This window comes from Rhinatrema bivittatum, chromosome 10 (genome assembly GCF_901001135.1).
Source record: "Rhinatrema bivittatum chromosome 10, aRhiBiv1.1, whole genome shotgun sequence".
Lineage (NCBI taxonomy): Eukaryota > Metazoa > Chordata > Amphibia > Gymnophiona > Rhinatrematidae > Rhinatrema > Rhinatrema bivittatum.
The window spans coordinates 59,922,808-59,950,129 of record NC_042624.1 but is presented as its reverse complement, the minus strand read 5'-3'; the positions used below and the strand labels follow the sequence as shown (position 1 = coordinate 59,950,129).

General features: G+C 47.5%; 1 protein-coding gene across 3 annotated transcripts; it reads left to right on the top strand.

The window, feature by feature from the left end:
- On the top strand, positions 1-26,107 carry NPHS2 (NPHS2 stomatin family member, podocin). Of its 3 annotated transcripts, none has more exons than XM_029618468.1 (8): positions 1-355; positions 3,614-3,717; positions 4,570-4,642; positions 10,640-10,722; positions 10,996-11,199; positions 13,750-13,805; positions 20,481-20,553; positions 24,324-26,107. In XM_029618468.1, the coding sequence occupies exons 1-8, from the start codon at positions 37-39 to the stop codon at positions 24,603-24,605; spliced, it is 1,194 nt and encodes a 397-aa protein (XP_029474328.1). In that variant the 5' UTR covers positions 1-36; the 3' UTR covers positions 24,606-26,107. The 3 variants fall into 3 exon arrangements, with proteins under 3 accessions (XP_029474328.1, XP_029474327.1, XP_029474330.1); XM_029618467.1 differs by having other exon boundaries at positions 20,481-20,559; XM_029618470.1 differs by having other exon boundaries at positions 310-380; positions 20,481-20,559.
- The last annotated feature ends 1,215 nt before the right edge of the window (positions 26,108-27,322 follow it).

Sequence of the window (27,322 nt, the reverse complement as noted above, 5' to 3'; positions counted from 1 at the left end):
CCCTGCATTCTTCGCCAGCCGCCTCCTGTGGGCTGCATGCTTCTGACTCCAGAGACCCTGCTGGAGATGGAGAAGGGGTCTAGGAGCTCCTCTCGGGAGTCCCAGAGGAGAAATAAAGACTCTGCAGCCAAGGAGAACAAGAGGGAGAAGTCAGAGAGCTCCAGCAGGGAGACTGTCAAAGAGCGCCAGAGCTCCCGGAGGGGGAGAATGAAGGAAAGAAGAGAGAAGACTAGGAGCACTCTTGTACCAGACAGCAAGGTCACTACCTCCACAGTGGTGGACGTGGATGATGTGGTGGCCTCAGATGGTGAAACAGAGGTGATGGCATTACTAGATGGTGAAAGGAACGAAGATGGTAAGAATGGGGATGGGGCAGGATGGTGAGTACTAGAGGGACAAAAAGTAAGAATGATTGGCTCATCAGAAAGATGCCCCATTGTAAAATAGCATTTATTTTAAATACGTTTATAGTTAGGGACCTTCATTTGGAACAAAGCCAGGAGAAAATCAGTTGAACAATTTGACTCGTTATTTTTCCAGGTAAACAGAGTTTCATTCTGTGGACAGAAGCCAGGACAATGAAATATAATTAAGCAGATTTACCCACTGAACAGCATGCCCATCTGTACCCCATCCCTGGCCTAGCATGCCGCTCTCCCTGCCAAGAATCTCCCTCTCCCCCCTCCCCGACTCTCCGCACTGCAACAGCATTTATCTTTACTGGTGGTAGGCCCGGGCTTCTCCCCTCGTCTTCAGCAGCAGCTTACTGACGCTCCTGCGCCGTGCAGCACTGCACGTCTGCTTTTGTGCAGGGCCAGGGAGCCTGCCGGGAAGTGCTCCAAATGCATTCATGGCACCAGACAGCAGACACTTTGTCTGCTTAGGAGATGAGGAGGTGGCATGGGCGGCACCTGAAACGCAACCTATGCTTTGGCCCACACTGGCTTCCAGCAGTGGCTGGAGTCCTGAAATGCTGCATCTATAGCTCTGGAGCAGCTTTTTCATTAGCCTAAAATCAGGGCGAATATCTGTTAAACAGATTGTCACCTTTGGCAAAATCCGGGAATTTATGGGTGAAAATCAGTTTAAACTGAAAACAAAGGATCCTAGTTACAGCGTAAGCAGAGCAAGAGCAATTATGGCCCCCTCATCTCGCCCTATATTAGCCTTATAGTGACTACCCCATATCTTTGCATTCTTCTGATTCATATTGTAGGGAGTCATCAATAGACAACTTCCTTTCTCTTTTCCTTAACTTTTTTTTTTTTTTTTATATTTTCTTAATTTGTGCAATCTTTTTTTTATGTCTTTGTAAAACATAAATGAAGGGAGTTCCTCTTGGCTTATTAATATCACCGTTACAACTGTTTCTCACAAATTTAATGAATATTGAGGAAAATATTAACCATACTTAGGGTCAAATAGTGTTTTCCTTTTGTTTCCTGTAACTGGTTTCTCGTTGTTAACAAGAAAGAACACTTGTGGGATTTTCCAAAGGGTTTAAGCCCCAGGCCAGTTTCAATCCTAGATCCCTGTTCATACTCGGATCAGTCCAGACTCCTAGGTTTTGCCTCCCCTCCAGCAGATGGAGACAGAGAAAGTGATCTTGCAGACTCATAATTTTTTTAAATTCCTCCCTTGCCTCTCCCCCAATACCCTGGGCGCATGCTCGCAATAATACTATTACTTCTGTAGAACTAACCTGTTCATTCTCAGACCTTCATTCAGTTCACCACTTATTTTAAACCCTGAAATGCAAGTGCTAGTTCTTTGATTCTGCGATTTACTTTTTTTTCCAAACGTTCTGTGGTGCTAGAGGGCTATCCTGAGTGCTCTAATAGGCCACATGTGGTTCCCTTGTGTCATGCTGAGAATCACTGGACCAAAATTATTCAGTCCCACTATAGCAGGGGTAGGCAAACTATAGCCCGAAGGTGGGATGTGCATCTTTCTTCTGGTCAATAGGGACATGAGTGTCCTGGCCCACAGCAGTGGCATTACTTCTGCTGACCCATGGGAGGAAGTGACCTCTGTGGACTAGTGGAACTTACGTCACTGCTGTAGGCCAGGTTGGAATATAAGTTTACCTTCCTACTTGTGCTTCTCTGAGGAAGGGCCGCAGCCTGCCCCCTCCCCCCCCTCGGTCCTTGACTAAATGTCCAAGGGGCACAGCCCTCTCGTCCCCTCCATACCCCTGAATGAATGGCCTGCCATTTAGGCAGGGGCCACCAATGTGGCCTTTGGGCCAAGTTGTTTACCCCCGCCCGCACCTTAGTGAGCCCAGAGGTTAGTGAGGCACTGCCTCCATTGTATGCAGATATATCTCGTGCTCATTCATTGTGGATATCCTGAAAACCAGACCTGTTTGTGGCTCTCCAGGACCGGAGCTGCCTCCCCCTGCCATAGATAGTATCCTAGTGTTTAATTCTTTGCCCATGAATAAAACCCTAAATTAATTATGTCCAGAAGACATGATTCAAATGAATTTTTTTTTTCTCCTCCAAAGAGGACTATGTGAAGATGATTCCTTTTCTGGTATGTAAATCCCTCCTCTGCCAGGGTTATGCATCTGGAAAATGTGTACATGTGGCCCATAATTTCTATAATGAAGGGGGGGGGGGGGGGGGGAGATTGCAACCGTCTGCTTTACCACCTGGAACTTAGTCCATGAGGCTCTGAGCATTATTTTTAGTTGGCCACAACATTTTTATCTGCAAACTTTTCAAAGTTTTTCTGCCATAAATATTCCCCTATGCGGTATAAAATATTTTACCATATTAACTTAATGCAGGTTAATAATGCTGCAGTGCGATAATTTTATGAACATAAACCAAATCCCTTGCCTTGTTGTTTAAAACACTTTCTCACAAATGCTGCTCAGCCTGCGTGGCAGCGCCTCATTAAGCCTGCCCCCTTAAAGGTGCAGGGGTTTGCCAGTTAACGGCAGTCCAAGAATTTTAAACCAGGATCTGACGGGGATGCTGCCAGGACAGAGGAAGAGATGGCCCCTTTTGTCGTGGTGGTGTATGCTGGAAGGAAGCTACTGCTCCTGCATCCTTAGAGAGGATCTCCCACCCCTGCTCATGCATGGTTGGAGGGGAACAACCCTCTCCACTTCTGCACCTAGCGGGTGCTTAAAAATGAAATTTAGCTCTGTGAGTCTCAATGTATTTTCCTTATAGGTGGCACTAGACTAGAGTGAAGTGCAGCAGAGAGACTATACAGGATTGTTTGTGTTATTTATTCAATGTAGTATTATACTGGCAGAGAGACTGAGTTATTTTCTATAAGTTTTCTCTCATTTTACTTCTGTGGGAAAAAATGTGTAGCATGTAAGTGTGTGATCTGTGTCATATGACTTGATACAGAAGGAAATGAAAAGCCTATGTATGACCATTATTCTATCCAGTGTGAAGCAGGGAGATAGAAGAGATAACCATAGGTGTTATTTTTTATTCCAACTGAAGAGAGAATAAAGCTTGCTCTCCACTGATCACCTCTCTAACCTATTTCATGCTGCTTGTCAGGAATAGTGTGCTTCATTGCCTATATCTGACTATGTATCCATGCAGTTCACCTTTACTTAGAGATGCTTTTTCCCTGTTTGCATTAGGTGTGCAGTCTGTAGGTCTAGGGGTTTGCGAGTGGCTCCTCATCATCCTGTCTGTCCTCCTGCTGTTGCTTACCTTGCCTGTGTCTATCTGGTTCTGCATGAGGGTAAGTAAGGCACTTCACTAATTCCTTGAGCCCTTTTGCATTTTGTATTTTGTGGGAGGGATTTGGAGCAAGCATCAAGAGCTGTCAGGCTGAGACTGTTTCCAGAGATAAAACAGGAAAGAATTACTGCCCAGAAGCATGGGTTCAGACACTTAGCCTCCATCCAATCCACCTTCTTCATGTCTGTTCCCTGACAAACTGGAGGAGACATGGAAAGTAAACAAGTGTAATATATTCACATGTTGGCATAAGTCCTCTTAATGTTCAGGGATACGCAGTATCTAGAACCCAGATATTTGGAAAACTGTTACTCTTATTTTTTCAAACAATAAGGTAACTCTGTAATTGAATTGTATGTCTGATATACTATTGATTCATCCCAAGCCTTCACAAGCACATGCATCCCCCTCCACCTTCCTGACCCTTCCACACTCCTTCCCCTGCTCTGTCCATTGCACTCCAAAGTAGAATAGATCCTGCATTTTGATATAATCATACAAGAGGGGTAGGCAACTCAGGTTCTGGAGTGCCACAGGATATCCCCAATAAGTACGTATGAGATTTATTTTCATTCAGTGGAAACAGTGTATGCAGATATACTTCATGCATATTTAATGTGGATATCCTGAAAACCAGAGCTGTTTATGGCACTCCAGGACAAGAGTTTCTTACCCTTCCTTTTTTTCACTGAACCCTGTAAAATGAAACCTTTCTAGCCTTTGATCAAAACTTTTTTTCCCTGCCTCGTTTTTTGGTTTGTTTTTTTTCCCCATCATTTTTGTCCCTCTGTCTCAGCTTCTTTCATCCTCTTCAACCACCTAATTGTACTTCTTTCTTGGTTTGACATTTCAGATTGTGTGGGAGTATGAGAGAGCAGTTATATTCCGACTGGGGCGTCTCCTTCCGGGCAGGGCTAGAGGACCTGGTAACTAAATTGGTTTTGCCTTTACTGGATTCTAGTAATGCTTTAGAAATGATAAATAGCAGTAGTAGGAAAAGAATCTCAGAGCATCCAAATTTCCTATTCTACCATAGGGAACACAGGATGGGAGCACCAGGGTTCATAACACACATTGCTCTCTGAATTATGGAAACATTTGTTACATGCTTAAAACAAAAAGGTGACAAAGCGAAGCACTTGCATTCAGAATTAACAAATTAACAGAAATTAGCATGTATTATACAAACATAATACATTTAAACTACAAAGGAACCTATAATGAGAGCCCCCTGTTTCCTGTAGCAGATTTTATAAGATTCTGCAGCAAGAGTTGGCAAATTCTGTGGAAGATTTTTCAAAATTCTGTGGCAATTAAGTGGCAGATTTGCATAATTTTGCATGAAGATTCACACATCTGAGTATGGTTTTATTGAAAATCATTTAAATTTGTTTTTTTAAACAATATTTAAACTGTATACAACTAAAAAATGTACCAAGTACAAAAATCAACAATTTATCTAGACATGTAAGTTACAAACTTTTAACTGTGGAATGTCACTTTTGCTTTGAATTGAAATAGTGCAACTATGCTTTTTATATTTATTTGAGAAAGTCCTTGTCTTTCTGACTATATGAGCTTATGTATTACACAGAAAGATATTTGTACACATGGTGACAGATACAAAAAAGGGCATAAATAGCAAAAGTTTGAAACTTGGTAGCAGTACTGTCAGACATCAAGGCTTCTATGAATTTTAATTAATGCTCTTTCTGCCAGCTGTGAGACACAAGTAGTTGCAGACTTCCAAAACACATCCAGATCTTTGTCAATGGTGTATGATTGGCCACATATGCAGATTCAAGAACTTTTATGTAAATATGAAATTCTTCTAAAGGGACATCATTCCATCCAGGAATTACATCTAAATAATTTTTAGTTTGATTTTGTCTACTTTCTCTGTCTAATCCAACTTCACCTCTCTTCTCATGTTCAAGAGACAGGAGGGGGGCATTTCTTTGGGTAGACGCTAATTTCTTAAAGTAAAATATGCGGCTTGGGTGCACATTTTACTAACTGTATCACGCGGGAATACCTAATAGGGCCATCAACATGCATTTGCTTGTTGCGGGCACTATTATGTTCGGGGGGGGAGGGGGGGGGTTGGACGCGCGTTTTGGACGCGCTATTACCCCTTACTGAATAAGGGGTAAAGCTAGCGCGTCGAAAACGCGCGTCCAAATGCCGGCTAACAGTGCGCTCCGTTGGAGCGCACTGTTAGCCGATACAGTACAGCCTGTATATTCAGGCCGATACAGTACAGTGCGCTCCAACGGAGCGCACTGTACTGTATCGGCCTGAATATTAGCTTGTTGCTGCACAATTGACAACCTGCCACAGAATCAACATACCTGAAGCTTTCCCACCTCCTAATTAAATCTTTTCAAGAAAGCTTCCTGCCTTCAGTCTCAGTTCTCTCTACTCCTCCTTCATATACAGCTTGCAGGACCGAAAGTTGGAAGTGAAGCTCAAGAAAATGTTTGAGACCTTGGCCCTGGGAGTGCGAGCTGCCATGTGCAGCAGTTTTGCCCTGTGGGCAAGCCTGCGTTGGGTACAGCATTACTGCCTGTCGCATCCCTTTTGGAAGCAGATGCGGCTCAGGCGGGTCGCTTGGAAGCTTCAATGACTTAAAGTGCGGATACTTTATATGATCTCCTGCGCACGTCGGCAAGAGCTATGGTCTTAGCCGTTTCAGCCCATAGACTCCTTTGGCTTAGAAATTGGTCGGCGGATATCTCCTCGAAAGCTCAGCTGAGTTCTTTGCCTTTCAAGGGAAAGCTACTCTTCGGCCAGCAGTTGGAGGTCATGATTAAGTCTCTGGGGGAGAATAAGGTCCACAAGCTGCCAGAGGACAGATCCAGGAGCAGAGGCTCTTTTCCTCAGAGTCCCAGATTCCGGGGGAATCATTTTCGGACCTGTCTTCTGGATCCTCCGCTCGTCAAGCTCCCAGCCGTTAACATTCCTGGAACCAGTCCTTTCATGGGCGACGGCCGGCCAGAGAAGGAGCCCCTCCAACTCATGGAGGCTCCAAGTCTGCACAATGAAGTGAGGCCAGTTCACTCCTCCGTTCCGAGGAAAGGGGGAAGACTGTCTTTTTTTCTGGAGGAGTGGACCACCTTGACCTCAGATCAATGGGTCCTAAATATAATCGAACATGGCTACGCTTTAGATTTTGCCCGGCCGATCCACAAACACTACATGGTTTCTCCATGCGCTTACCACCAAAGCGTCGGGCGGTACAAGAGACTCTGTGACGCTTACAGGCTTTGGGGGCCATCATTCCGGTTCTGGTCGAAGAGCTCCGTCAGGGGCGCTACTCCATCTACTTCATGGTGCCAAAGAAGGAAGGAACCTTCAGTCAGTTGGGCCCTAAAGGTGCCTCCGTTTTGGATGGAGACCCTGTGCTCAGTAATAGCGTCCATGCACAAAGGGGAATTCTTGGCATATCTGGACCTGACCAAAGTGTACTTGCACATACCAATTCGACCGGATCATCAGAAATATCTGCGGTTTGCAGTCCTCTAGCATCATTTCCAGTTCTGCTCGCTGCTGTTCGATCTGGCAACTGCGCCCAGGGTGTTCACCAAGGTAATGGTGGTTGTGGCAGCAGCCCTAAGAAAGGAGGGTATTCTGGTGCATCCTTATCTGGACAGCTGGCTGATTCGGGCGAAATCGGAAGTCCTTTGCAGAGCAGCGGTTCAGAGGGTGCTACAGCTGCTTGGCTCGCTAGGGTGGATGGTCAACCCCGACGAGCCATCTGGTACCATCCCAGTCCTTGGAGTTTCTAGGGGCTCGTTTCGACACAGTCCGGGGAAAGGTTTTTCTTACCGAGGAGAGACTTTCCAAACTTCTCACTCAGGTGGACTTCCTTGCGATCCATGCCTCATCCCAGAGCCTGGGATTATTTACAGGTCTTGGGCTCGATGGCATCCACTCTCGAGCTGGTACTATGGGCCTTTGCTCATATGCGTCCTCTTCAGTCAGCTTTGCTCTCCCAATGGAATCCGCTCTCAGCACAATTTTATCGCCCCTTACCACTGACTGACGCGGCATGATCCAGTCTTCTTTGGTGGCTTTGTCCGGACAATTTGCTTCGGACAGTGGATTTGGAAATACCCTCCTGATAGTAGTCACCACGGATGCCAGCCTCATGGGGTGGGGGGCGGTGTGTCGAGGGACAGCAGTGCAAGTCCAATGGACGAAAGCAGAGTCCTCGTAGTCGATTAAATTGGTTGGAGACCAGAGCGATTTGGCTAGCATTGCAGGCCCTCCTTCCTTTGGAGGAACGTTCAATGAGGATGCTTTCCGACAATGCGACAACGGTGGCTTACATCAATCGTCAGGGAGGGACCAGGAGCCGTCCGGTGGCGACGGAAGCTCAGCTCTTAATCCACTGGGCGGAACAAAATCTGTACAAGATTGCGGCGTCTCACATGGCCGGGGTGGACAATGTGCAGGCAGACTTTCTTAGCCGCCATCAGTTGGACCCGGGGGAGTGGGAACTCTCCGAGGCCTTTTGTCTCCTGTGCCAGCACTGGACCAGGCCCGTCATGGATCTCATGGCGACATGCCGCATCGCCAAGGCTCCTTGATTCTTCAGTCGACGACAGGAGCCAGGAGCAGAAGGAGTAGATGCCCTGGTCTTCCCATGGACGAAGGACATCCTGTTGTATGTGTTTCCTCCGTGGCCGTTGGTCAGAAAGGTTCTACGCCACATCGAGTTTCATCCAGGCAAGGTGGTGTTTGTGGCTCCGGAGTGGCCGAGGCGTCCATGGTTTGCGGATCTCCTGAATCTAGCAGTGGACGGTCCGCTTCGGTTTCGGCCGTCTCCCAATCTTCTGCGTCAGGGTCCCGTTTATTTCAGAGAAGTAGATTGCTTTTGTCTAGCAGCATGGCTTTTGAACGGCAGAGGTTAAGGAGTAAGGGTTACTCTGATGCGGTGGTTGCTACACTCTTACAGGCCAGGAAGCACTCTACATCCATGGCGTATGTTCAGGTGTGAGGAGTTTTTGAATCCTGGTGTATAGAACGCGCTGTGCAACCATCCAAGGCTTCTATTCCAAATATTCTGGACTTCTTACAGGCGGGATTAGCCAAGGACTTGACATTTAATTCCCTGCGAGTTCAGGTGGTTGTCCTTGGCTGCTTACATGGCAAAGTGCAGGGGGTGACACTAGCCTCTCATCTGGACGTGGTTCGTTTTCTGAAAGGGGCCAAGCATTTGAGACCTCCAGTCCGGAATCCTGGTCCCTCCTGGAAATTGAATCTGGTTCTCCACGCCCTTTGTAATGCTCCTTTTGAACCTTTGAAACGAGCGACCTTGAAGGATTTGACGCTGAAGGTCATTTTTCTGGTGGCTTTTTCCTCGGCATGGCGTGTTTCCGAGCATCAGGCTTTGTCTTGCAGGGAACCATTTCTAAGGATTTCAGAGACAGGAGTTTCATTATGCACAGTTCCCTCCTTTCTTCCGAAGGTGGTGTCCTTTCATTTAAATCAGTCTGTGGAGCTCCCTTCCTTCGCGGAACTGGATTCCTCAGATCCTGAGTTGAAAGAGTTACAGAAGCTGGATGTGAAGAGGGCGTTGTTGTGTTACTTGGAGGTTAAGAACATAAGAACATGCCATACTGGGTCAGACCAAGGGTCCATCAAGCCCAGCATCCTGTTTCCAACAGTGGGCAATCCAGGCCATAAGAACCTGGCAAGTACCCAAAAATTGTCTATTCCATGTTACCGTTGCTAGTAATAGCAGTGGCTATTTTCTAAGACAACTTCATTAATAGCAGTTAATGGACTTTTCCTCCAAGAACTTATCCAATCCTTTTTTAAACACAGCTATTCTACCTGCACTAACCACATCCTCTGGCAACAAATTCCAGAGTTTAATTGTACGTTGAATGAAAAAGAACTTTCTCCGATTAGTTTTCGCCTTTCGGACCATCTATTCGTGCTGTGGAGTGGCCCCAAGAGGGGTCACAAGGTGTCAAAAGCCTCTATCGTGCGCTGGTTGAAGGAAGCTATTGCGTCAGCGTACATCGTGCAGGGCCGTCCCGATCGGTCTTAAAGCTCATTCTACCCGATCACAAGCGGCCTCCTGGGCAGAGTGCCGCAGCAAGAGATTTGTAGGGCGGCTACCTGGAAATCTACCCATACTTTTGCGAAGCATTATCGTTTGGATGTTTGGGCTCCAGAGCCCGGTTCCTTCAGGGCCAGCGTGCTCCAAGCGGGACTCTCTCGGTCCCACCCTGATTAGGGAAGCTTTGGTACATCCCAGGAGACTGGGCTGATCCAGGTATGTACAGGGAAAGGAAAATTGGTCCTTACTTGCTAATTTTCATTCTTGTAGTACCACGGATCAGCCCAGAGTCCCACCCAAGGGAAAATGGAGAGTCCACTCGGCTGGTGGTTAGTGGTTTGTTTTTTTGTTTTGTTTTTTTTTTACAAGTTTTTCAACATGCCCCCTTTTCAGGGTCAGAGTATAGGCATTCATTTGTTTGACAAGTTTCTGGTTTTTTCATTCCCTCTGCTCTTCGGGGTGAGGTGGTGGTTTATATAGATGTTATGGTTGGAGTTTTCTGCTTGGGTACAGTGTAATACTGACAGACTCTAGGTGGCACCTCAGGGGTATAGGACTGAGTCCATTAAAACTTCTCTGTCTCCATCTGCTGGAGGGGAAGCAAAACCCCAGGAGTCTGGGCTGATCCGTGGTACTACAGGAACGAAAATTAGCAGGTAAGGACCAATTTTCCTTTCTGTTGCCACATTTACCAGCTTCTGCTTGTGTCTGTCATATTGCTGCCCACTGTTTGCACTGGCAGGATGCAGCACATTATTTATAGACTTGCCTGAATGCTGACACAAGTTGAGAGTCATGGTCTCAGAATGAGATTTATTTTCAGGACACTTTCTCTATTTTTGTTAAACAGGTCTTTTCTTCTTCTTGCCATGCCTGGACAGCTACCACAAAGTAGATCTTCGCTTGAAGACCATTGAAATTCCCTTTCATGAAGTAAGCGTTACTTTATTGTCTTTATTTCAACCATTGGGAAATAAGCTTGGAGTGGAGACTGGTAGCTAAATGCACTAGGGTACCAATAAATAAACTGTCAATCTCATGAATAAATGTAGAGGTAAATCTGTGAACGTCATTCCTGATCCCTGAACAGTGAGTCATGTGAGACCCAGGGATCCTTTTGACCGACAAATAATGATTGTGGCTATATCTCCTCTGGTCAATAAATGTCTATATTAATTTTAGAAACCTGTGTCTTTTTCTGTCTAGGTCATAACCAAAGACATGCTCACTCTCGAGGTAGATGCAGTCTGCTATTACAGAATGGAAAATGCATGTCTCCTCCTCACTTCCATCTTCAATATATCCAGCGCTCTGCAGCTGCTGGTACAGACAACCACTAAACGCCTGCTGGCATACAGGTCCTTCTCTGAAATCCTGCTAGAGAGAAAGAGCATTGCCCAGGAAGTAAAGGTACAGCAATGGGAAGGGAGGGAAGATAAGAGTTAGGACCTGGAAGAGGGAGGAGGTGGCATTGTGAGCACGTGATGGAAGGGACAACTATACTGTTAGTGTCACCTCCCCATCCATTTACGGTGAACGGATGTCACTTTTCTCTCTTTTTTTGAAAGGTCAAGGACATGATATGTGTATGTGTGTTTGTTTCACTGGGTAAAGAAAGAAAAGCAGCTTTTTTTTTTTTTTTTTTGTGAGGGTGCATGATCTGCAGACTAGAGATGCTTCTCCCTTATTTGTTTTACTGTGACAATCCCTTCAGCTTTCAGATAGTATCATACTGACATGCCACAAGGTAACTTTAGCACATTTTACAACAAACCTTAAATGGTATCTGATGCACAATGAATGCTGTTTTAATATTTTATTTTTGCACATTAACTGCAGCCTTGGTGCTGCACCATAAGAGGCAACTGAGAGACTGACTGCTTTGGGGAAAAGTGCACGGGTACTCTTTACCTGCAGACTTTCCACCAAGCATCAAGGAGAAAAGCAATACATGTGCTCTCACTCTGAAACAACTGCACCTGCTTTTTGTGCAGTGAGATCTTCTATAGAAAACACGAGGACTTGAAAATTCAATCCCGCCCAAAATATGTCCCCTAGGAAGGCCCACCGTAAATGCAGCTTGTGAAGGCCTGCGTGCCGGGAAGCCCAGCACATGCTTGTAACTGGATCGAGGGAGAGCAGTTTACTCAGGGAAAACTGATATTTACTTGGGCAAATTGCTTTAGACGTTTTCCTCTAGACGCATGGCCATAGTTTATAAAATCAAGCAAAACTTTGCCCAGAGCTTAGAATTTATGAGGACCCTGTCCAAAATGATTTACAGGAGTAAAAAGCATTTTCTTACTTGCATTACTCAAGTGCCTTAAAACTGCCCTCCCTCAGTGTGGCTGAGTCCAAGCCATGCCTGCACTTTGCTTCACACTCAGGCCAATACAGAACTGCGCTCGGCCGAGTGCCCCATTTGGCCGCGCGTTTTAGATGCGCTATTATTACCCCTTATACTGTAAGGGGTAATCATAACACGTGGAAAGTGCGTGGCCAACCCTCCCCGAAACGAATAGCACTCATCACATGCAAATGTATGTTGATGAGCCTATTAGTTATTCCCCCGGAATACTGAAAGTAAAATGTGCGGCCAAGCCGCGCATTTTACTCTCAGAAATTAACGTCTGCCCTAACTTGAAAGCACTGGGAAAGCACAGTGTACAGGAAAGCAAAAAAAAAACTGCTTTTCTGTACACTCTCCGACTTAATATCATAGTGATATGATATTAAGGCACCAAAAACTCACCAAAAAAAAGATCTGCCCACCAGTTGTCGGGTTCGAAAACAGACGCTCAATTTTGCTGGCGTCCATTTTCTGAACCTGTGGCTGTCAGCGGGTTCGAAAACCAACGCCAGTAAAATTAAGCATCGGTTGTTGAACCCGCTGATAGCCGCTGCTTCCGCTCCTTATTAGCACGCAGCCTAATTTGAATACAAAATGGCACGCCCAGGAGAGGTCCCTGGGCGCGAGTCAGGAGAGCGGGCGCTCGACTGCGCACCGGCTGTCCCGCACCTCTTATTGCATCGGCCTGACTGAGAGGAGGCGTTCCCAGGGGCATATTTAGGTCGGGAGGAAGAGTGCAAGAGACTCTGCATACTTTGTACCTGTAGAAAGCTTGAGTGAAAGTACGTGTGAACGTTCTCTTAGAAAATAGGTGGGGATGACAGGTTAAAAAGTTTTCGAGGTCTTTCTCCCTAGGTGGGTAGCTAAGGCACCATGACTTGTGCAACAGAACTGTCCTTCAGTAGGGGGCAGAGAAGCGAATCGGGGCGATTGCCCTGGGTCCCGTGATTGGGGGTTCTGCAGTAAACCCCCCCCCCCTTCCCCCAGCTCTCTGACATTACTTCCCATTCCCAAGAGTTCCAGCAGGCTAGGAGCTCGCAGACCACGGATATCAGCGATAGAGTAGGAAGAGGTACAACAGCAGATGGTACAGACAGCTCCATTCCCCATCGCTGTTGGATCTCAGAGGACTCATTTGTCCCAGGCCCCACACCCTTGGATCACCCCTAATCAAAAGGTGCCTATAGCAGAAGCAGGACCTGAACTCAGGGTCTCAGCCCATTTATTCCTGGGTCGTTCCTTCATCCCAACTATACTTTTATTTACCAATGTGATCCCTAATTATTAAGAGAGTCATCTGTAGTCCTGAAAACTTATATCGCAAAAGATGAATCATTTCTAACCAACTACATTATTGGTTTTCTTTGAAGTAGTTTTATTTTTGGCAGATATCTCCTCCCTCCTAAGAGATATCTAAAAGCTACACAGGGAGACAGCTTAGTTGTCATACATTATAGTCCTAAGAGAAACTCTGAAGTGATATACCTAATAAAACACATACTGGACTTCACAGAGGAAACACACGCAGTCAACTCAAAGCTTCATTTTTTACTCTGAGTTTAACAAGTGCATACCAGATCCTTTCAAGAATACTTTTTTATCTTTTTCAGGTGGCCATAGATGCTGTTGCCTGTCGCTGGGGGATCAAAGTGGAGAGAACAGAAATGTAGGTAGGAAAAATGCCGAAAAAAGGAGAAATTGGGCTATTAGGAGAAAGAACCATTAATTAGAGAGCCTGCTGTCTGTCCGATTGATATGAACACAAATCCATTCATTTTATCCTTTGACAGGATGCTCGCTCCTCCTCTTCTCCTTCACTTACATAACTCTTGCATTTTCTCCTTTAGAACCTACTCCAGTCTTTGCCTAAAACATTTTTCCCTGTACATACCCGGATCAGTCCAGACCGTGGGTTGAGCCTCCTGTCCAGCAGGTGGAGACAGAGAAAACTGTGAGGGTATCCTATATCAGGACAGAACCTGCCCTGCAGCTCTTCAGTATTCGTCTGTCTCCAGCAGGTGCAGGCAGCTGAACCTACAGTTCCCCTTCTTCTTCTTCCCTTAGTTTCCCTGAAGGGATTTTCTTTACTTTTGGTCTGGATCAAGCAAGTATTAAATTCTTGTTTAAAAAAAAAAAAGAGGACTTTGAAAGTTTTCTCCCTTTTTTTTACTCAGAGACAGTTCGGTCTCTTCGCTCTGCTGGGAGCCTGGGGGGGGCTTGCCCATCCTAGGTCCCTTTTTCCCACTGACCATCTGGGGTGATACTCGTGGTCCAGTCCCTCCCCCATTATCTAGCTGTCCACTGTAAAACAGTACCCTCTCAGGGAGTGTGTTTTCCCTGGCTTAGCCGAGCAGTTTAAAAAAAAAAAAAAAAAAAAAAGGTTCAAGCAGGGCTGTATTTGTTACTTTTTAAGAACTGTGGACAGCTCCGGTAGCTTGCAGTCGCTGCCTCTGCTGACCGACTTCAGCCCTGCACAGCTCAGCTGGTTTTACTTTTTTAGAGAGTTTTTTTTTTCTTCAGCGCCAATGGCCCCGTTCCAGCGCCTGTAAAGCATGTGGATAGTCTGCCACACGTTTTTCCCATGGAGGCCTCTATTCAGGGTGCCTACCGGGTGGGGAGGGTCCCTCATCGGTCCCCTCGCCAGCAGCGACCCAGGGGTGAGTTCCCCGCCGCGTGGCCAGGCCATTCCCGGCCCGGAAAACCGCAGGAACAACAGACATCTTGGAAGCAGGCTCAAATGCAGAATCTGATGTGCGGGAGGAAGGTGAGCCTGATTTTTTTTTTTGTTTCTCCTCGGATTTAAGCCCCCCCTCATGCCCCGGAGGGGATACCTGACCTTTTCCTACACCCTCCTCCCTCCCCCCCCCCCCGGGAAGTCTGTCTTGTTTCTCCGCGGAGTTTGTGCTTCTTATGCACAAGTTCTATTTAGCCAGCTTACAGCAGGAGGAAGATCCATCCCTGGGACCCCCCCCCCCCCCCACCCCACCAAAAAACCTGCGAATTTCTCCTCCGAAAGCGCCGGAGGGCCAGGGCTCGGTTAGGGTGGTCCCGGGTGTCCCGCCACCTCAGGATCTGCCATAGCCGCCGCCGGTCCCTTTTCCAGATCCGGATGTTGACCTGCTGCTTCCTACCCCCCCCCCCCCCCCCTCGAGGGGGACGATCCTCGGGTGCTATGCTTATTTCAAAAGGAGGAACTAGAACCGCTCATTCCCTTCATTTTGCAGGAACTGGGAATTGGGTTGCCCTGGCAGATACGGTTACGGCCGCAATGCCTGCCAACATGGACCCGGTCCTGGACAAGCTCTACCCTCTTCCCGAGCACTGCTTGAATCTACTTAAGATGCCCAAGGTATATTCCTCTGTCACGGCGGTTACCATACACACCACCATCCCGGTGGTTGGGGCTACTGCTCTAAAGGATGCCCAGAACCGCAAGTTGGAATTTTATCTCAAATGCATATTTGACGTCCTGTCCTTGGGAGTTCGGGCGACAATCTGCGGCAGTCTCATGCAACGGGCAAGCCTCAGGTGGGTTCAACAATTACTCAGTACCCAAGACCTCCCATCTGCAGAAGCGGAGCAGGCGGATCACTTGGAGGGAGCGATTGAGTATGGGGCGGACGCTCTGTACGATCTTTTGCGAGTGCAAACCAAGGCAATGGTCTTCACGGTCTCAGCCAGGCGCCTCCTCTGGCTGAGAAATTGGTCTGCAGATGCCTCTTCCAAAGCGCAGTTGGTAACCCTTCCCTTCAAGGGCCAGTTGCTTTTTGGTAAGGACCTAGAGCAACTTATCATATCCCTGGGAGAAAATAAGGTTCATAAGTTGCCGGAGGACCGCCCGAAACAGTCTAAATCCTTCTTACCCTCTTACACTAGATTTAGGGGGCGACGCCGTTTTTTCCACCAGAGCAAGGGGCTCACTTCTGAGGGGTAATGCTTCCCGATCTCAATCCTGGTCTCATTCCTTTCGGGGACATCGGCCCTTCAGGGATAGTAGCCAGCAACACTCTGTCATCAAGTCCTCCTCTCAATGAGATGGGACCGGCTCATTCCTCCGTTCGAGACTTAGGTGGATGACTTTCCCAGTTTCTCGGGGAATGGGCCACCATAACGACGGATCAGTGGGTCCTAGAGGTGATAGAAAAAGGCTATGCATTAGAATTTGCTCGAGACCTACCAGATCTTCACCTGATCTCCCCCTGCGGAAGTCAAGAGGCCTACGGTCGAACAAACCCTGCGCAGGCTGCCAGAACTGAGGTCCATAGTCCGTTCCAGTGGAAGAACAAGGGTCCGGCCAATAATCCATTTACTTTGTCATGCCCAAAAAGGAGGGTCTTTTCGTCCAATTTTGGATCTGAAGTGCGTCAACTGGGCTCTCGGATGGAAACCTTGAGGGCGGTGATAGCAGCAGTTCGATCCGGAGAATTCTTGGCCTTGCTCAATCTGACGGAGGCCTACTTACACATCCCGATTCACTGCGATCATCAGCGGTATCTTCGGTTCAAGATACTGGGCCAACATTTTCAGTTTCGAGCACTCTCCTTCGGTCTTGCCAGGGCGCCGCGCACTTTCACCAAGGTAATGGTGGTAGTGGCGGCCACCCTGCGTCGAGAAGGAATCCTAGTCCATCCTTACCTGGACGATTGGCTCATCCGGGCCAAATTAAAGTCTCTTTGCCAGCTGGTGGTCAGCAAGGTCCTGTTGTGTCTGACCTTTCTGGGGTGGGTCATCAATTTTCCCAAGAGCAAGCTTCAACCCTCCCAGACATTGGAATTCCTGAGGGCGCGATTCGACACTCGAGTAGGCAGGGTGTTTCTTCTGGAGGACCGATCGCTCAAACTCAGGGGCCAAGTGTGCAATCTCTTGCCCTGCCAACAGCCTGGGATTATCCCCAGGTTCTGGGGTCCATGGCCTCCACTATCAATCTGGTCCCCTGGGCTTTTGCGCATATGCATCCGTAACAGAAAGTCTTGCTATCCCGCTGGAAACTGGTATCTGAACAGTTTCAGACACCCCTGCCGCTCTCTGAGTCTACAGTCGCAGAACTGCAGTGGTGGCTATCGCCTGCCCATCTTCAGAAGGGGGTGTCCCTTCTGACACTGCAGTGGATTGCCAGCCTCTCCGGCTGGGGAGCTGTATGCCAGACCCAGTCTGCTCAGGGGTATTGGTCTCCGACTCAATCTCGCTGGCACATCAATCGACTGGAAGCTCAAGCAGTCCGACTGGCTCTCAAGGCCTTCCTTCCCCTACTCCTCCACAAGGCGGTGTGGGTCCTGTCGGACAATTCCACCACTGTAGCCTACATCAATCGACAAGGGGGCACCAGGAGTAGCCTAGTCGCTCTGGAAGCCAGCAGGCTTTTCGCATGGGTAGAATGTCACCTAGCGCGCTTAGCAGCATCCCATATTGCAGGGAAGGAGAACGTTCAAGCGGATTTCCTCAGTCGGCAGAGGTTAGACCCAGGCGAGTGGGAATTGTCAGATGCAGCGATGAACCTGATCATCCACAGGTAGGGTCCCCCTCACTTGGATCTGATGGCCACCATGACCAATGCGAAAGTTCCTCGGTTCTTCAGCCGCAGACAGGAACATTGCGCAGAAGGGGTGGACGGCCCTGGTCCTTCCCTGGCCCCGCGACATTCTACTGTACGTGTTCCCTCCCTGGCCGTTAGTGGGCACTCCGAAGAACGAGCTTCATCGTAGGCCTGTCATTCTAGTGGCTCCTGAATGGCCTAGCAGACCGTGGTTTGCGGACTTCGTGAATTTAGCCACGGACGGTCCCCTATGCCACGGTCATCTTTCCCATCTTCTTCGGCAGGGTCTCGTATTTTTTGATCAGGCGGATTGCTTCTGATCTGGCTTTTGAACGGCGGAGATTGAGAAAGAAGGGATATAAGGAAGAAGTGTTATCCACTCTATTGCAGGCCAGGAAGCCGACTACCTCGCTTGCTTATGTCAGAGTATGGAAGGTTTTTGAAAATGCGTGTGTCGCCTTGGGTGTCTCAGCTCGTAAGGCTCCAGTTTCCCAGGTCCTTTCTTTTCTCCAGAATAGTCTCGTCAAGGGGTTGTCGTTCAGTTCCTTGCGAGTACACGTCTCCGCTCTCTGTTCTCTCTTAGGTACCATTGACAGTTACTCAATGGCAGCTCATCCAGATGTCGTCCTTTTTCTCAAGGGAGCCAAGCACTTGACTCCTCTGGTCCGGATTACTTGTCCCTCGTGGAGTCTTAAATTGGTTCTCCGGGTTCTCTGCGAAGCTCCTTTTGAACCTTTAAAGAGGGCTACGCTTAAGGATTTGACTCTCAAAACCATCTTTTTGGTGTCCATTTGTTCAGCCAGAAGAATCTCAGAGCTCCAAGCGTTGTCGTGCAGAAAGCCTTTCCTACGTTTCTCGGATTCAGGGGTATCCCTTAAGACTGTACCCTCTTTCTTGCCAAAGGTTGAGTCTTCTTTTCATGTCAATCAGTCCATGGAACCTCCGGCTTTTTCTTTGTCAGAAGTAACAAATACAGCTGGGGGTGATCTGCGGCGCCTCGATGTGAAACGGGTCTTGCTGCGTTACCTTCAGGTTACAAATGAGTTCCAGGTCTCTGACCACTTGTTTGTTCTGTGGAGTGGGCCAAATAAAGGTAATAAGGCTTCCAAGGCCACTATCGCATGTTGACTAAAGGAGGCCATTGCGTTGGCTTACATCTGTAAGGGTCGGCCTGTGCCGGAAGGCTTAAAAGCTCATTCCTTACGGTCTCAGGCTACTTCTTCGGCGGAGAGTCAATCAGTCTCTCCGCAGGAAATATGTAGGGCAGCTACTTGGAAATCCCTGCATACTTTTGTTCGTCATCACCGTTTGGATGTGCAGGCTCCAGTTTTGGGCTCCTTTGGGCGGCAGGTTCTTCGAGCAGGACTGTGTCTGTCCCACCCTGTTTAGGGAAGCTTTGGTACATCCCACGGTCTGGACTGATCTGGGTACATACAGGGAAAGGAAAATTGGTTCTTACCTGCTAATTTTCGTTCCTGTGGTACCACGGATCAGTCCAGACACCTGCCCGTACTAGATCTGATACGTCCGCTCGAATGTTCTGTCTTTTTTTCTACAGGTTTTTTCAATTATCTGATTTGTTGTCTACTATTACTAAAGGCATCTACCAGATGAAAATAAAATTGTATGCAACAGCGTTTTTCTTCATACAGAATCCTTTCAATTGTTCATTTGTTCAATTTGTTAGTTTTTTCTTATTGCTTGCTTGATCTTTGGGAAGTTATATCTGCTTTGAAAGTACTTTATACTGAAGGGGTGTAGGGTAAGCTCTGTCCTGATATAGGATACCTCACAGTTTTGGTCTGTCTCCACCTGCTGGACAGGAGGCTCAACCCACGGTCTGGACTGATCCGTGGTACTACAGGAACGAAAATTAGCAGGTAAGAACCAATTTTCCTGTCAGTGATAAAGGTTATTAATATTCAGAAGGGTTTTCTGTTCCTGACCTGACAATATTCTTTAGTTAAATCTATGCTCTTCTACCCAAAGTGGTAGAGGACCACAGAGGAAGACATCTAGGCAGACTGGAAGTGCCAGTTGGTCCTTATGTGCTGTCATCTGCTGAGTTACTGTTTATGCAGGCCTTCTGCATGCAGTGCTCTTTCTGCATCATGAGCGGCAGTATATAAAAACCAATAAATAATAATAATAATAATATGAAGTTATCTGTAAAAGCACCAAGAAAATTGTCAGTATCAACACTTTTGAGTGTCTAAGTTTATCTGGAAGTACAGATGACACTGACTGTGGAAGAGCTACCAGAGCTTCCATTTCTTGACCTTTCACAGAGAAAATCCCTGAGGTTACTAGTATAGGAGCTCATTGCTCCTTAGTCCCAGCATGAGATCCTACAAGGATGGTATAGGGAAGGCTGGCTATGGTGAGCTCACTGTTACTTCACTTTTAGTTTCTTTCAGTAAGGGGCACTAGAGAAAAGTGTAGAAGATCTCAATGAGGGGAATCTGACAGCCCCTGGAGGCCTATGTTTTTGAAGGGAAGACTAGTACATGAGCGGTTTACAACTCCTCTTGCCCCACTTGGTTGTGAGGTTCACAGTTATGACTTCTAATAAGGTGCTAAAAAAATAGGGCTGAAAAATGGAGAACTGTGGCTATTATGACACCCCTATCATATCTTCTCAGTTCCCTCAAAAGTAATTGTAAGTGGGAATGGTGGAAGGAAAACCAGCAAACATATTACTGGTAATATTATATACCGTGGTAGCTGAGATCTTCCAATACACTGGTATTGTTTGCTGGAATTTCTACCTTATTCCATTCAGTCCCAGTCTCTGGGTCTCTTTTGCAGCAAAGATGTCCGACTTCCTGCAGAACTTCGACAGTCAATGGCAGTGGAAGCAGAAGCCCAGAGACAAGCTAAAGTGAGGGTAAGACCTGAGCAGTGAAGCTTCCAATACCAGATGCATGTTATCTGAGTATCTAGGTACAAGGGCAAAGAGAGAACAGAGGGGTACTAAAAATAACTGCAATGTAACAGCATTCACTGTCTCAGATCCCAGATGGCTGTAATTGGTAAAATTCACATTTTGTTCCATCCATCATCTCTGGGACAAAACATATCAGCCTGAGGTGTCCCTGTCAATATAAACAATCTGAACCCTGTCAGAAGACACTAAAATATTCTTTTCCAGCTGGGGGAATGGAGCGGGTGTACAGCTTCTCCAGCTCCACCTGGTGAGGGAGCCCATCAGACACAGGAAGAATATTGGCTGTAGGGAAAATTACAGGCATGCTGACAGTGAAATCCCATGTAGGCAATGTTGTAGAAATGCCAATGCCACCTCCAAAAGGGAGATGATATTGCCCTGTATAAGTCCCTGATGAGACCTAATTTGGAATACTGTGTACCTTCAAAAGGACATAAACCAGTTGGAGTCTGTCTAGAAGGTGGCTACTAAAATGATCAGTGGTCTTTGTTCTAAAGCATATGGAGATAGAGGAAAGGTGAGATGGGGGAGATATGACAGAGACATTTAAATACCTCAAAGGTTTCCATGCACAGCAGGCAAGCCTCTTTCTATGGAAAGGAGGCTCTAGAACAAGGGATCATGGGACAAGGGTGAAATGGGGTAGGTTCAGGAATAATCTTAGGAAATATTTCTTTACAGAGAAGGTGGTGGATGCATGGAACGGTTTCACAATGAAGGTGGTGAAGACAAAAACAGTACCTGAATTTAAGAAAGCATGGGATAAATACAGAGGATCGCTGAGGGAGTGATGGGGATTGTAAAGCTAAATGAGTTGGGTGAATGGGCAGACTAGATAGGCCATACGGTTTGTTTCTGCCATCATGTTTCTATGAATAATGATTATTTAAACCCTTTATTAAAAGATGAAATAAATAAGAAAGCTTTAACTGTGCATGATTGTGATTGATGACTGTTTCATCTTATTTTGTTCTACCATTTGGCTGTATTAGATAGCACCACTCTCATAGGTTTGGCATTGGTGAGGGTCAATTGGAACAACTGCCTAGGGTCCTCGTGCCATTTAGGCCTGCCTGGAGGTGAACAAATCACTGTGCACAGCCTGATCTCAGGTTGGCCTGCTGCCAGAGGCTATCTTCAGTGGATACAATAGGAGTGAAAATCAGTGGGAGCCTGAGAGCTGGCATGCGCTCATAGGTCTTGTGGCAGACCCACAGCCCACCTTCTGCACGGGCCTCCTGTTACCAAAGAGACCTGTGTGAGGGGCATGGCCACTACAGGATCTGTGAGTGGGCGCCAGTTTGATTGTGCCACCACCGAAAAAATTCTGCCAGGCTCATGACTAGCCAGCCAAATGAGATCCTGGGGTATGGGTGGGGATGGGAAGAGGTAGAAAGGACAGGAGCCAGGAGGGAGCATGGGAGGGGTGTAAGAAGGAGAGAAAGCTAGGCAGGGGCCATAGAGAATGATAGGAGGATTAGAGAGAAGAGCTGCAAGGGGCCATGGGGGTAGGGAAAGGTGAGAGTGAGCCAGAAGGGACCTTGGGTCTAGGGGAGGAGTGAGCCGGAAGTGTCCATGGGGCAATGGAGATAGAAGATAGAGGAGCTGTAAAGGGTCCATTGGGTTAAGAGGAAGAGAAGCTGTGAAACAGCCACAAGGGTATAAGAGATAACAGGAAAAGGAGTCATGAAAGGGCTATGAAGGTGGGGTAAGAGGGTGAGATCTAAGGAAGGGGCCTTGGGGCGAAGGATGGGGCGGAGTTAGGAAGGGGCCGTGGGGTGGAGGATAGAAGGAAGAGGACTCAGGAAGGGGGCAATGGGGAACAGGAGGGAGGGGACTAGGGAAGAAGCCATGAAGCTGAGGATGGAGGAAGGGGCCATGGGGCAAAAGAAGATCGGGCATAGTCAGGGCAGTGTGACCCATGAGTAGAGGGACCTGGAAGGGGGACATGGGGGGGGGGGGGGGGGGGAAGGGAGAGGACAAGGGGAAGTACCTGGGATCATAAGCCACCCTTTCAAATTTCTGTCCTGGTCTCCAGTATGTCTAAAACTGGCCCTGTGCCCTTAAGTTCTCTGTATGCCTCCTTTGAAGAAGACTGGAGTATTCAGTTCCAGTCCTCAAAGATTGCAATCAGATATGATTTTCAGGTTAATCAAAATATGCAAATTATTCTGGTTGCTGGATGTCATGATTTAGCTGCAAGGTGGCCTTACTGCCAGCAGAGGCTCTGCACCTGCTCTAGCCCCTACCTTGAAGGCTACATGATGCAGCCAAGGGCAATCCTATATAAACCTGCCTCAGTTATAGCATGAGGTCTCATCATCAAGTCACCTTCGGTTCCTGCTTTGGCCAATCTTACTCTTGCCTTGTTCCTTTGTGGCCTATGAGGCCTTCTTGCCTTGCCTTGCCCATTTTCCCCAGTGTGGCCTGTTAAGGTCATCTTGTCTTTTTCTGTTTCTCCCTGTGTTCCTTGCCTGTCTATTTGTCTGGTTCCCTATGGGCATCCCAGTGGCCTTTCTATGTCCTGTCTAGGTCTCTAGGTGGCCTAGCTTGTACCGTGCCTTGTTCCTGTCCTGTCATCTTGTCCAGTCTGGGCCTCCCTGTGACCCTCCTGCTTCCTTTGAGTTTCTCAGTGGCCCTTCTTGCCCTGTGGGTGTAAGTCTCCTGATGGCCTAGATTGTATGTCTGTATATCTCTTGCCTTGTTCTTACTCTGGTTGGGCCTCCTGGTGGCCCTTCCTGCCTGCATGCACTGTCTTGATTTGTCCTCTTCCTGCCTGTGTGATTTACTTTTGTTCCTGCCTGTGTATTTTATCCTCTCCCTGACTGTCTATCCATGCTGCTGATCTGCCTAGCCTTGCCTCTCCAGCTTTGTTCCCCTATCCTGCTTTTGCATTGCCTTCCTCAGACTGATCTACATTGCTGACTTGGACTGTCTCTGGTCCTTGCCTCTGTTTGATCTCTGCCTGCCCTGACCTCTGCCTGGATTCTGATCGCTGCCTGCCATGCACCCTGCTAGAGAAGCCCTGCCGGCCACCAGAACCTGCAGGCCCAGTCCAAGGGGGAGGTAACCGGACAGGCAGAAGACCCTGCTCTGCTCCGCTATAGGGTCCTATACCGCTCCTGCTGGGGGAATGTGTGCATCCAGCCTGCCTGACTGTGACACTGGATCAAGTGTTTGCAACTGTATTTGCTAGATATTCATTGTAGATATCCTGAAAACCAGACCTGTTTGCAGTCCTCCAATGAGTGGAATTTTGCACCTTTGGAGTAGACTGTGTGGCTCTGTGAGTATCCTGTTTGAGATGCACAATGATGTGAGAGTGTCGACATCAGGAAATCAGGCAGCTCAGATCTTCTGGGCTCCAGTATTTGGTCTCTTGCCTGAAAGGAACCTGACCTTGCAGCTGTCAACTAAATGCAGAAGGGTAAGAGTGTCAGGAGCAGAATAAGCATAAGCATACTTCTCTACAGCTGGTGCTCCTCCTCTCCTCTGGGAAGGAAAGAGGTATGCACAGGAGAGAAGATGTAAAACCATGGAGCCAGTCTGGACATGCTCTTTCTCATGGTCCACACACTGACGCTGTCCAAGAAAACAGCTGCAGGGAATCATACATAAGAATAGGGAATGGTGTATAGACACGATATAGAAGTTGTGACCACAGGAAACGGAGAGGTATGATAAAGCTTTCTCTTTTGTTCTAGGTGATTGCTGCAGAAGGTGAAAAGGCTGCCTCTGAATCTCTGAAGATAGCAGCAGAAATCTTATCTGGGAGCCCAGCTGCTACCCAATTGCGTTACCTTCACACTCTTCAATTACTCTCTGCTGAGAGACGTTCCACCGTTGTGTTACCTTTACCCTTTGACCTGCTGAGCATGATCTCCGCAACCACTCACAAAGCCTCTGAATGTAGTCCCTCACTCTGTACAACACAACCAGAAGAGGTGCTACAGGACCCCATAAAAAAAGACTCCCCTATGCTATAGAGATATCGGGGGGGATGATCGTGACTCCACCACCCGCTGCAACGGCCCCTTTCACAGGACTACATCGTGTGAGGCGTTTTTACAGGACTAAGAACTTCTGGCCTGAATCTGAATGAAGTCTTCCTCTGCTGATTGTAAGATGATCTGAATGGACACTAGAGGTCTCCGTCTTCATATGACCACAGAGAACGGGAGCATCCTCTCCTGCTGTGCAGCTCTTTTAAGGTTTCAATACAATGGGGGGTAGGGGGGGTGATTATTTAGGAATGTCTGCCTTCGGTGGGGAGAGACCAAGCATCAGGTCCAGTGACAGAATTCAAGCATGATAAGCGACACTCAAAGGCTACAGTGTATCTCGTAAAGCATGCCCTCAGGCATCTCCCTCCAGGCAGCTGCAAATGAATGCCCATGGCACCTCCCGCTCAGACCCCCTTATCAGAGGTGGCAGTGAGAGGGATGAAGGCATGTTACAAAGACTGGAAGCCCAACAAGGAGAATAGGATTATGCTTTTTAATTGCATCACTTCAGTTAAACATGTGATCCTCAGGACACAAAGCCCCACCCTGCCCTGATGCTGGTACAGTAAAAACGTGAGGATTTTTTTTTTTTTTTTTTTTTTTGCAATACACGGTAGTCTTACCGAGTGTTGGTCTTCATGCTGTTTGAGTGTTTGGGCTTTGTCTACCATCCCATTTGGAAATCAGATCGCTGGAGCTCCTGTGTCTGTTGCTGAAGACAGCAATCAGTTTCCATATTAAGGATGCTATGTACTGTATTTATTATCAGTTTTGTGCATTCTTAAATACTGCAGTTTTTTGGGTTTTTTTATAAATTATAATTTTATCAATGTCATTTTGAATGTATTCTGTCAACAAGATTTTCACTGTTTAAATGTTTGATTTCTTAACAGCTACCAAATTTACTCCTGGGGAATTATGCGCAAAAAATTTAAAATTCTGCGCACAAAAACTGAAAATTCTGTAAACTGTATATTGGTCAAAATAACACAATTTACATGACAGTCTTTAAGTAATTATATTTTAAATTATTATAGAAAGAAGTTATTACTTTAAAGTTGCAGAATCAACCTAATAAACGAAGGTTGACCGACGTGCCGCAAATGCGCAGTAGAGAGCAGCTCTACTGCGCATGTGCGGGCAAGCACGTCGGTCTCAGCGAGCGTCAGCTGAATTTACAAACATGGCGGCGGCAGCATCGAGCAGCGGCGGCGTTGGCGAGGAGGAGTGACGGCTTCTTAGTGTGTTTTAGTTGTCTATAATACATTATTTTTTTAAAGATTCTCAGTTACAAATTATTTTTACTCCACATTTTATATATGTTTTCAATATATGGAATCACAGCCTTTTCAAGTGGTCTTTCTTACATATTGGTACAGTTGTGCCAACACCATTTTGTGATGTGTTTTGTAGTATTGAAGGTGTGTGGCTGTCAATTGCGCAAGTTATTCTTTAAAGTTCAATAAACTTTGTTTATAGACTGACACCGACCATATTCCACAATCTACTAGATAAGGGAGCCCTGACCGACGTGCCGCAAATGCGCAGTAGAGAGCAGCTCTACCGCGCATGCGCGCACGTCGGCCAGAGTTCGCCTATTTACAAAAATGGCGCTGAGAGGACCCGTAGCGGCAGCGGGGCACGCGCGTGCTATCCGATGGCGTTGTGAATGAGCTGGGAGAGGAGGGGAGTGACTGAGGGGAGGGGGAGGGAGGAGAGAGTGAGGTGAGAAGGAGTGGGAGGGAGAATAGAGGTGGGAGGGAGAATGGGGTTGGGAAGGGAGAGGTGGAAGGGAGAATGAGGGGAAAGGGAGAATGATGTGGGAGGTGGAAGGGAGAATGGGAGAGGGGAAGGTGGAAGGGAGAATGAGGGGGAGGTTGAAGGGAGAATGAGGGGGCGGGGAAGGTGGAAGGGAGAATGAGGGGAAGGGGAAAGGGAGAACGAGGGGGAGGTGGAGGTGGGAGGGAGAATGAGGGGGAAGGAAATGGACCGAAAAAAATGTTTTTAATGTAGCCCGTTGTTACGGGCTTAACGGCTAGTTTTAAATATTTTGAACAGAATTTCCCTAGAAATTCACTGTAAGAGTGTCCCTTCCACATACAAACACCCTCAGGCTCCCTCACTCTCTCGCGCGCACACACACACACACACCCTCATACAGGGCCCTCTCTCATGCATACACTCCACGCAAGCTCCCTTTCTCTTTCACACATACATCCTCACACAGGCTGCCTATGTCTCTCTCTCACGCAGCCCTTCACACCGGCTCTGTCTCACATACACACAATCCCTTTTTCATACACACGAGCTCCCAATCTCTCACACACGTACACACTCCTTCACAATCTCCTCATATAGGCTCCCTCTCTCTGAACCCACACTTAAGCATCCCCCCCCAGCCCCCCTCTCTTACCTCCCATGCTCTCTCACACCCTCCTGCCCTATGTCATGCTCCCCCTCTTACCAGCCAAGCTGTCTCTCACCCTCCCCCACATCCCCTCTCCTCTCTCAAACACACATTCTCTCTCACCGGCATCGCCCCCACCCTCCCTCTCTTACCTCCCATGCTCTCTCTCACACGCTCCTGCCCTCTGTCACGCTCCCCCTCTTACCAGCCAAGCTGTCTCTCACCCTCCCCCACACCCCCTCTCCTAACACACATTCTCTCTCACCGGCATCGCTCCCACCCACCCTCTCTT

Coding starts and splice junctions, on each gene's coding strand:
- NPHS2 (XM_029618467.1), top strand. CDS start 37: ATGCTTCTGACTCCAGAGACCCTGCTGGAGATGGAGAAGGGGTCTAGG. Junction 10,723..10,995: donor TTGAAATTCCCTTTCATGAA/GTAAGCGTTACT, acceptor TTTTCTGTCTAG/GTCATAACCAAAGACATGCT. Junction 13,806..20,480: donor AAAGTGGAGAGAACAGAAAT/GTAGGTAGGAAA, acceptor TCTCTTTTGCAG/CAAAGATGTCCGACTTCCTG.